The 11,627-nt window shown below is 49.1% G+C and overlaps 1 protein-coding gene across 1 annotated transcript; it reads left to right on the forward strand.

Moving 5' to 3' along the window:
- The first annotated feature begins 1,229 nt into the window (after positions 1 to 1,229).
- LOC127321378 (putative leucine-rich repeat receptor-like serine/threonine-protein kinase At2g19230) lies at positions 1,230 to 2,547 on the forward strand. The gene has a single exon (XM_051350396.2). The coding sequence runs from the start codon at positions 1,292 to 1,294 to the stop codon at positions 2,414 to 2,416; it is 1,125 nt and encodes a 374-aa protein (XP_051206356.1). The 5' UTR covers positions 1,230 to 1,291; the 3' UTR covers positions 2,417 to 2,547.
- Positions 2,548 to 11,627: the final 9,080 nt, after the last annotated feature.

Consider the following 11,627-nt stretch of genomic DNA (forward strand, 5'->3'; position numbering starts at 1 on the left):
TCGTGTGAAAATAGGCCCCTGGGCGTTGATTTCGTCCAATTCCGAGAATATTTCCTTACTAGGATTTCTGAAACCAAAAACTGAAAACAAAGAATCGGCTCTTCGGCATCTTGTTGATAGGTTAGTTCCAGAAAATGCATAAATATGATGTAAAGTATGCATAAAACATGTAGATATCATCAATAATGTGGCATGGAACATAAGAAATTATCGATACGTCGGAGACGTATCAGCCGCCGCCACAGCTTCGTCCCTGGCGGCGATGGCGACCTCCAGCTCCCGGTTCTCCTGCTCGACCCGCGCGGGAGAAGGGCCCCCTACGCTGGAGCGAGTCCAGGTCGGAGCACATTAACCCTCCAGCCATGGCCATCGCATAGCTGTGGGCTTCCTCCTCCGCCAGCCAAGCCTGACGGCACTGGGCGTCCCGGCCGGGGACTCGAAGGACGCGAGCGAGAACCCGGTGGTCACCGGCGCACTCGAAGCGCATGGGCACGGGGACGTCGTCGTCCGCGATGTCGTGGATGACGGCGTCGGCCGGAGGCCGCGATGGCCGCCCGCGCCTCCGCGAGCTCGGCCCTGGCGTCGGCGAGCTCGGCCATGGCGTTGGCGATCTCCATGCACCAGTCGCCGCGAGGCGCGCCTCCGCGACCTCCGCCTCCGCCGCCGCCACCTCCAGGTCCAGCTGCTGCGCCTCAACGCCGGCGGCGGCTACCTCGTCTTCCTCCTCCTCCGGGTGGAGCTGGCGGCACATGTGAACAACGTGCTCCCAATTCATGTGGTCGGCCATAGATGGATGGTAGCTTGAGGTGTGCCCGTCGCCCCCGCCGGTGTCCACCATATATAGCCACGGCGGGGCGGGAAACGGCGTTGGCGCGCGTATGCGTTTCCACGCAGCAACGCCGCGAAACTTGCCAATGTATTGGGCGCGCGAACGATCGTCGCCGCGCGGAACGATTAATCGCCGGCGCGATCCTCGACGGACGTAAACGCCATTACCGACCTTGACGCTGTCCGGGATAAAATATGCATCCGCACATTGGAGCTACCCAGCATAAACGGTCACCCTGGCAACGCGTCACGAGACCAGCCTTAACGGACGTTCAGACGTCCATAAATCGTCGGCCACGGAGATACCCTTATGGTACAGTAGATGAAGTGGACAGCACCGACAGTAGCCTAACGGGCAGTGCACACCTCCATAACAAAAATCCTTATCTTCTCCACTTCCACACCGCATTGATTCCAAGGCACGGCCTACCCAACTTATTTCCATTACAATTGGTTCTCACACATGTGCAAGTCCAGCTCAGGCGCACTGGCACCCACTGCGTCTCGCCGCCGTTCACGTTCCTCCTCCTCCGCCGCCGCATCCTTCTCCGCCGCCGCGCCCTCCACCTCGTCCGGGCCCGACCGCCACACCACCAACACCAACACCAGCAACACCACCACCTCGTCGACCTCCTCCAGGTCCAGCCGCTCGAGCCTGGCCGCGGCCCGCGCGTCCCTGCCGCCCCCGCCGCTCCTCTACCCCTTCCACGAGCTCACCGCCGCCACCAACGGCTTCCTCGCCAAGCGCGACGCCTCCTCCACCTACTGGCGCTGCTCCCTCCGCGGCCGCGACGCCGCCCTCTTCCAGCTCCGCGCGCTCCCGGGCCTCACCCGCGCCGACGCCTCCGCCGCGCTCGCCCGCACCGCCCGCTACCACCACGCCAGCCTCGCCCCGCTGCTCGGCGCCTGCCTCGCCGGGCCCCACGTCTACCTCGCCTACAGCCACCCGCCCGCCGCCGCCTCGCTCGCCGCCTGCCTCCTCCGCGCCGGTCCCGCCAGCGGCAGCAGCATTCTCGGCACGTGGCTCTCCCGCGTCCAGGTCGCCGCCGACGTCGCCCAGGGCCTCGACTACGTCCACACCCACGCCGACGCCGTCCACGGCCGCGTCTCCCCCTCCACCGTCCTCCTCGTCCCCGACCCGGACGGCCTGCGCGCCAGCCTCACCCACTTCGGCGCCGACCAGTTCGCCCAGCCCGACGCCGCCGCCCAGTCGGACTCGGACGTGCACGCGTTCGGGGTGCTGCTGCTGCAGCTGCTCTCCGGGGAGGCCGAGGCGTCCAGGTTCCGCTTCGACAGGGCCACCAAGGAGTTCGCGACCGTGTCGGTGCTGGACACGGCGGCGGAGGCGCTGGCGACGGGGCGCGTCAGGACCTGGGTCGACAGGAGGCTCGGGGACTCGTTCCCCGTCGCGGCCGCCGAGAAGCTGCTGGAGGTGGGGCTCCGGTGCGCGTCGCCGGAGGACAGGCCGCCGCCGGAGATGTCGTGGGTCGCCGGGAAAGTGTCCAAGGCGTACGTCGAGTCCCGCACGTGGGCGCGGCAGCTGCAGCACTCGGACGGCCTCTCCTCCGTCTCGGTGGCGCCGCGATAGCTGCAAAAGTTACATTGTTTTTAGGACGCGGACCACTGGCAACTTGCCACGTGGACACGCGATTGGGAGGAAATTGCCATCTGACCATCTCCTCGGATATTCAGTTATTTTTTCGTTTTGTTTCTTGATCAGTCATCAAAGATTCATTATTCAAAGGGACGGATAGACCAAACCCTTGCGGAATGTGATTGAGTTAAGAATTTGAAGAACCAAAATCGATCGGGCAAATCTCTTTTTTTTTTTGTTTTGTTTTTGAAAACGCTAAGCAATAGCTTTGCTCATTTCATTATTTAAAAAGAAAGTTGCCCGGTTAATTACGAAAAAACTAACGAAAATCGATACATCAGCGACACCCACGCTCGTCCTCCACGCTCGTCCTGAGACCACACACCCGCCGAGCCATTGACTCTACCGCCGAAGCAAGCAAAGACAACGACACCCCACCAAAAAGAAGCTGCCACTCCAGCTACAACCGGAACAACACACGCCGACCCCGAGGCAGTGCACCAAACTAGTCGACAAGTCCGCCACCCAAGCGACCAAACCTGACACCCACGAAAAGAGCCGCTGCTCCGAAAACCACGCCAACCCCAAGGTCACACCCCTACCTAGTCGACGGAGAGCTCCTCGCCTCCAACCGCCGTCTCGCGCTTTCACTCGAGTGGAATCACAACTCCAAAGACGAAGCCCACAAGAGGGAAAACGACACTGAAATCACACCATCGTCCGATAGCAAGGATCAAGGGTTTCCCCCGAAGTTGACCAGGTGAAGGTACGAGAGCAACGATGCCTCCAAGAAAATCTCTTTAAATTCTCCTGCAATTGAACAATGTTTCATGATTTGAATCTCCCGACTAAAAAGGTTCAATAATTCAAACTTGATGGAAACCAAGTTGAAGAATTCCATTTCTCTAGCCCTGTCAATCTATCGTGACGGTCCCTCTCTCTTTCCCTTTCCCTCTCCCTCTCCCTTTCTCTTGAGACTTTTGTTTTAGTGTTCTCACACCTCCAAACTTTGGCATATGGATGGCCAGGATCTCTCGATATCCTTTTCGCTCGGGGTGCGTGCCTGCTTGAATACGCGTGCGAGGTCCGAGCGCCATTGTCAACTGGCAGTAGTGAGTTCTCATAGTAACCGGAGGAGCTTCTCCGTCTCCTGTCCGAGTGAGACCTTCCGAGACTATGGGTCGCCGCTCTCTCGAACATGGGCGTTTAGCCCGGGGAATTCCACTGACATGCTTTTGCGAGATGGTGATGGCCTCCCTCCTCATCTGCTTTGGCCTTCCTGTCCTCAAATATGGTGATACCAGAAGGACTTCCCATTCCACCTCATCTTCTAACATGTCGCAATCAGAGAGAAAACAACCTCACCTAACGGCCACGATCACACAGCAACAAGAATCAGAAAATTAGATGGCACGTAAAGCTAGATGGAAATCTCATTGACAATTTATCCGCTTAATTATGCATTGTTCCACTTCGGAAACTGATATGAGAACCTCGGGGACAGGCTGATTTGTTTGTTGTTCACTGCCTGATCTTAAGAGATACAAGTATGTAAGAAAATGTTTGAATTGCATCTATGAGCCAAACAGAAAGCCAATTATCTAATTCAAGTGGGAGTACCTCATTTTGTTTTCCATACGGAAGAGTAAGATACGAAGATTCAAGACAAAAAAAAAAGTGTTTGCTGATGAAATGTATAAACATGCACTTCCAAGTTGTCTTTTCTTTTTTTCTTAATCTCTTTAGGAGTAACCTGGAGTATAACCCAATTCGCGCATTCTGTGCAAGCCAACGGGGCGGATCATTTTCCGTCAAAAAGGTATTTACTTTAGTATATTAGCATGGTAACACAATAAACCTTGTTTGTGTGCTCAAGGAAAAATGCTTTTGAAGCAACGTCATGTGCGAGTAGCCTTTGAAGCAAACATTGTTCTTTTGTACTCCATCATCATCTGGAAATGGACCAGTACTTGCTCCGTGTGCTAGCTTTGACATGAATGGCCTGTTTGGTTAGTCACGAAGCCTTTTCTCGCATCTACTGTGCCAAAAAAAAAAAAAACGTTCGTTTGGAAGCCTAGCTTGCACCGAAATCTTGTATGACACGACATTTCAAGCAGGCCAAAAGTTGACCCAAGAGGAATGAACGAATCGGCCTTTTTTTCGGGAACAGGCCCAGCCGAGTGTCGCGTCGCTACTATTTCGCACACGGTTGTCAAGCACAAGATTTTGTATAAGTAAAAATAAATAAAGTAGTAATGAAAGCAAAGTAAACTAAGTAACTAAAATAATCTAAGTAAAAGCGTTAAAGTTTTGTTTGTTTGGGGGTTTTAAGTGCAAATAAGAAATATATAAAAAGTTTTGTTTGTTTGTTTGTATTTTTGGATTAAAATAGTACTGTAAATAAAAAGTAAAAGTGATGGAAGTGTGTTTCTTATAATCAAAACTGGATCAGGGTTTATGGGTTCACTTGACTATTCTTTCTTTTAAGTTGTAGTGGACAAAAACAATTCATCAATGAGATATGAATACAATAACTATAACATGTATAAGATAAACATTCATATGTGCATCACGTCCTAACATAGAGATGATGCAACACATCTTTCTTACACTCCACAAGCAGAAATAACTTCAAATAATCTTGTATTAAGAATTAACAGAGCATAGTTATAAGAACTTTGATATGATGTTTAAATATCAAATATGCTACCTTGAACAAACAAGATCATTACTTTTGTCACATAATTAACATAGCACATGCATTCACTTTATCCCTAGTGAGATAGCAAAACAAAAAAGCAAAGCCATAATAGATCATGAATTTGTTGTCATTATTCAATCACTAAAATCATGCTATTCTATCTAACACACATCACCCCACACACGTTCTTGCATATTAGTTGGATCAGAACCAATACTTAATAACGAGGTACATAATATGCATCTATCAATACATTTTAAACAAATTATAGCAAAAACTCATAGTATCATATCATAGAATAAATAAGAGAGTGGATTTTGTACACCCAAATATGGGTGTGTGTGTTTCCGTCATCGTCCATCGTGCTTTAAGATTCGGATAAAAAGAGGAAATAGAAATGAATCTTTCCATCTACTATGGTGGGCATAAATCTCAAGTAATAAATGGACGGTCACAGAAACAGCCACACCCATGCGTGGGTGTACAAAAGTATTTCCGAATAAAGATCCACCACATAGGGATTACAAATATGACCATAATCATATTGGGTAGCTCATATGGCATTAAGAACTATGAAGAACATAAGAAAAATAGATCAAGCTACTTCCACAAACCCGTATTCTAGAGGTGGACTAATCCCCCTTGATCATGGTGATGATGAGAAAGACGTTGGATAAGGTGGAGATCCCTTCGGCGACAGGTCCGGTGGAGTTTTCCCCTCCAATCTTCGCTGTTGCAGCCTTTGTTTTGTGTTTCTATGTTTCTGCGGCGCTCTCCTCCCGAGAACTCTTTGGGGCTATATATATAGTGATTTTTAATTTAAAATACGTCGATGGATGAAAGAATCAAGTGATTTGGACCATTGACGGCTGAAAGAGCCTGGGTGGCGTGCCCTACATGTCTTGGCGCGCCACATGGTCTCTTTTGGGCCTTAGGCCTCTCCGGTGTGCTTCCAGGGCCCAGGTTGCTTCTCCCAATGAAAAAATGACCCTCCAGAAATCCTAGCTCAATTTGACTTTGTATAGGTCTCTGAAAGTGAAAATACACAAAATAGGGAATTGTTGTTATGCAGAGATATAAACCAAATAAAGGGGATTATTGGTAAATCCCCATAAATCAATGTAAAACATGATATTATCATCATATATGTTGCAAATATGTGGAAATTCATTCTAATAAAGGACAAAGTTCATGTATGCATTTTACATGCATCAGCACCTCACCCTGACTCAGTTAGTGTTTATGGCTCTCCATATTTTATCTCGGTCCTACCCCTACCACAGTGGGCACTAGACATCATTAACCACCAATGCAGAGGTTTTGTGTGGAAGGGTGAGGGGGAGGTGAATGGTGGCCATTTGCTTTTGCTTTGGACGAGGGTTTGCCAGCCGGCTGAAAATGGTGGCCTTGGCATGTTGAACCTCAAGTTATTTGGCACTACACTCCGCTGTTGCTGGAAGTGGCTGCGATGGGCCTCAGAGATGTGTCCTTGGGCGTTGATTCCAGTTGAGAATGACCTAGATTCCGAGGCCCTCTTCAGAGCTGCTGCTGACATCCGTGTCGGTGATGGGACGAGGGCGACCTTATGGACGGATGCATGGCTCCATGGAGAAAAATCTGTACAAGAAGTGTCACCATTTATGCACTCTTTCGTCAAAAAATCCAACATCACAGTGGCAGCGGCTTTGTAGCATAATCAGTGGGATCACAAGGAGTTCCACTAGAAATACAAAATGGACTAGGTCGGTGGTCGGGAAATAATTTAATTTAAGGGAGAAACTAACTAGAAAAACCCAGATCCCCGACCGATAGGAGAGCTGCCGTTGCCGTGCTTATAGGATTGATAAAATTAGATTTAGGATAGCTTGTTAATGGCTGACTAAGCTTGATGGACCCCCCACGCCTCTGAAACAAGAAGTTCTGGCCCGGGAGGTATAGTATCAATCACTTGGCGTCCATGTGGTGCATCAACTATGGATATTTCATACCCCTTTTTGTACGTGTCCTGCAGGAATACGAATAATCAATATTCACTTAGTTTATTTTTTATAATAATATTAGGTTAACTTTCTTTGCTGGATTGGATTTCTTTTGTTGTTCTTGACAATTCAAGCTAATATCTCAGGAAAAGGTGGGAGGTATGCCGGGATCCTGGGCAGTGGGATTCTCCAATCATGATGGACTAAAGGAAAAGGATTGGATACATCTTGCAATGATCATTCATATTAGCTTTGCATAATCTATTGGTCATAGATCCCACCTTTACTTTATTCAGGGGTATATAGTGCCCAAGGACTCTAGTCTAAGGGCGGACTGGATCTAAACTAAAATAGGGGATATGCTCTCGGGCTTGGAAGGCTAGGGGTTATAATCGATGTTGATTTTATTTTTAACGTCTCTAATTCAAAACCGAACATAATTTTTTTGATTTCCTCATTTTGCATTTCCAAGTGTTGTTACTAGCCTCAAGAGAGATGTTTCACATGATTCAGAACCCCCATGCTTGGGGCAGGGGGAAGTCGGTATCAGAAGTTCGGTTTGGGATATTTAGAACGATAATAGGCATAGTAGAATCATTTAAAAGTTACATTACCATGAGAGTGCATACTTCCATAACTATATAAAGGAGTTCTTACATTATATATGATATTCGATCACTGTCTCTTTCGCCTAACCTATGGTAAAATCCTAACCCCATCCCTACACTTATGCATTAGATAGAGTAATTTTTCTATATTTTTTTTCTTACCTATGCATTCTTATGTCCTTTAAGATGAGGTGGAGGAAAAATATATGGCAACAATGTGGCAGACATGAAAACATAGGAGCCGGGCTCCAACTAAGGCGAAGTGAACCACATGTTGCCTTTTTTTTTTCTGCACAATAAACATAAAAAATGGGTGTTTCCGATTAGTATGTAATTGATGTAGTCACTTAGGTGACAAACTTAATTTTTAACGTAGGAAATATTGTAAATAATTGTTTCCATTGAGGTTCCACATCAGTGACATAGTCGGGCGGCGCAGGCCTTATCCGTTTCCAACGAATGTTGTTACCCATGTCCATAGTCTCAATATGTAAAAGGTAATGAATGTTCGCCGATGATTACTATATAATATATACTACTCCAGCGGAAGTGGTGTTTTGGAACATGGGAGCATATGCTTCCTATATTTTGAATTGCATCTTGCACATATTTTGAATTTCAAAAAATGTGAAACAAAAAATTCGCACTTTCATCTTCACGTGCTATGCGCTCACAAAGTTGTTTCATAAAAAATCAACTTATCATGTGACGTGTGTGAAAAAGACAAAATTCAGTGCTTAAAATAAAGCTTTTGACAAGATAAATTTTCTCATTTTTACATAGACCACAAAAAATATCAGTTTTTCGTGAAACTTGATGAACGCACATATATCATGCAGATGTACATGTAGAATTTTTTGTCAAATTTTTTTAATAGTTCTAAATATGATTTTTTGGTAGAGGGAGCATATGCACCCGGGAGCCGAATTGAATTTCCGCTACTCCAACCTAGTACATATTATATAGTATTACATTGCTAAGATTACTAAGTGCAAAGCCTACACATGTTGTTAGCTTATTACTTAACCCAACCAGCAATACCATTTTGCCAATGGTTCAAATTGTATTTTAAATTTTTCTATAATTATACTTACATAATATTACACTAGAACTACTGCAATGTTTGATTGAAACTTTTTAGAGTCTGTCATGGTATTTAAGGATATTAAAGTCTACATAGACACAATACATATTTTCTGCAGTTTTGAAAAAAAAAAGAGTTCAAGGATAACTTATATTACAACATACCATTTAATTTAGCACACACAAAAACCTTGCGGTTAGATACATTAGAACCTTACAACAAATAAAACTAACTAAATTTCTGATTTTTTATATGGTAACTATGAAATGTAAGTAACAAAAAATCGTACTTATTTATATTTAATACAATAAAAGTAGTCGTATAAAATATATTTGTTTTACTTTACCCTAGGCCAAAATTTGTTTGTCCACGATGTTCAGTGGCATGCAGGCACATAATTCTCTCCAACAATCTCCACGTGTGCTTAGTCTGAAAACACAAAACCTTAGAGCATCCCCACTCGTCTCCCCGAAGAGGCCTTCGAGCGACGTTTTTCTCATCCGGACGGCGAAATTCGGCCCAGTCGCGCCCCCGATTCCTCGTTTTTCTCCGAATTTGGGCCAAAATCCATCCGGCGAGCCCACGCCATCCCCGGTCCGCCGAGGCGTGCTCGGGGACTCCGGACGAAGCGAAAGCGCGCGAAACACCGAGAATTCTCTCCCGCGCTTTCGCTTCGTCTTCCGCGCGAGAGATGGACCCGACTAGTCAGTGGCAGACGCATCGTCTTCCGCGCGCAGTAAAGGCTGCCGCCGGTCAGCTCGCCGCGTACGCGTAGCATCCACGCGGCATTTAATCGCCGAGTCCAGCTCCACCTACATAAAATCGCCGCGACGCGTAGCACCGACGAACCTCAGCCAGAGACGAACCACTGCTCACTCGCCGAGATCCATGGCGTTCAACGAACAGGACGGCGCGGCCAACAACGGCATCCCCCGCCGGTCCCTCCACGCGTGGGAGGGCCACCTCCTCCACCAGGCGGGGTACCCCTGCCCACCGGATACGAGGCCTCCCGGCGGCGGGTGGCGGCTAAGTGCGGGCGGCGTGCCAATCCCGCCGCCGCCCCAGGGACACGCCCTCGACGTCGCCATCGAGGAGGTCCGGCTAACCTTGTCGGACCAGGACCGCGCCCAGCCGCAGTTCCACCCCGACAACTACACGGCGTGGAATTCATTCTTCCTCCGGCGGTGGGAGCGGGAGCTTGCCTCCTACGACGGCCCGCCGCCTCCGCCTCCGCGCAACAACGCCGCTGGGCGCCGGCGATGGTGGAGCGCGCCGGGTCGGAACCTCGAGGCCGTCCTCGAACACATCGAGGGCGGCAACTACCCCGTTCTGACGATGCCCCCACCGTCGAGGGCATCGGCCAGCCGCAGCCGGGGCAGATAGCAGCCACGGCGCATGGCTGCCAGCTCATCGTCGTCCGGATCGGCGACGAGGGCGACGCCGAGCTCCAGGTCGGCGCCAACCTTGGCGCCGGTGAAACGGGAGTCCCTTTCCCCGTCCCGCAACCGTCAGCGCAGCGGCGGCGGCATCGTCATCCGCGACTCGTCGACGCCACGCGGCCACCAGCGCCTGGTTCGCCCCAAGCGCGAACCAGGCACCTCCGACGAGTGGAAGCGGAAGCCGGTGAAGGAGGAGGTCCACGACGCCGAGGAAGCCGCGATCCTCGAGGCCGTCATGGCGAGGTCCCTCCAGGACCTCGTCACCGCCGAGAACGCCATGCCCCTCGACCAGGCCTGTGCCTGGTCGAGGGAGCAGTGGGAGAAGGAGGATGCGGAGCGGCAGGCTCGGCTCCTCGAGCAGGCCGCTCGCTACCGCCGGCCTGCGACTCCTCCATCCGGCGTCGCCGTCCCCGTCATCGATCTCGAGGAGTCCAATGACGAGTGGTACAAGCCATCGCCGTCCCCGCCTCGCACCAGTGGCCAGTGGGGAGACGCCGGCCAAGGCAGCAGCCAGGCGGTGTCGGCGCCGCCGCAGTTCGACGACGACGGCTCCGACGATGATGGCGGCGACGGAGACAAGGACTACACGGTGTTCTACCACCATTTCGGCATGTAGAGCGCCGTGTTTCAATATTTAGAGTTGTATTCCCCTGGCCGAATTCGAAATATAGTCGAATTCGGCCTCTATGTATGAACTTCGCCCTCTATAAATATCATTAAAGTTAGTCTAAATTCAATCATTTTTTTGCCGTATTTCGTCAAGTTTTTGTTTTTCAAAATTAAATAGCCGTCTACGACTGGGATCGCGGCTGGGAAACTGGCCCTCCCCACGCCATTTTTTCGTCCAATCCGGACGAAATTAATCCCGGATTTTGGGCGTGGGGACGCCAAACGAGTGAAGATGCTCTTAGGAATCAAACGAGAGACGAAACACCAATTTGATGAGGAAGAAAAACTAATAGGTGCTCTGCAGAGCATCACCGTCCCTTCGCTTTTTCCGGGAGCGGAGAGGCATAGACCGACGATAGCAGAACAATCTGACGTACGGCAACGACGTCAGGAAAAAGCCCTATCATGTAGTTGTGCATTGTTTACACGTTTTAGTCTGTAAATTATTATTTATTGCATATACACATTGTATGAATCTAGGTTTATATGAACCTTTTAAAACTTGTAAATTAAACGTATGAGTTACTATTGCTAAATTGTCCTTTCATCTATTTCTAGTGTCATTTAATTCTTAACTTATGCGAAATATTAACACTGTCATATTTTTTTTTAGACAGAAGGCTAGAGCAGACCTAGCTTTGAATTAATAAATCCTCAACAACCAGAGTACAAACAAGTGACAGAGCACACAAAAAGAGCCTTACAAGTCTTACAAGCAGTTCATG

Source organism: Lolium perenne, chromosome 6 (genome assembly GCF_019359855.2).
Source record: "Lolium perenne isolate Kyuss_39 chromosome 6, Kyuss_2.0, whole genome shotgun sequence".
In the NCBI taxonomy this organism is placed as follows: domain Eukaryota; kingdom Viridiplantae; phylum Streptophyta; class Magnoliopsida; order Poales; family Poaceae; genus Lolium; species Lolium perenne.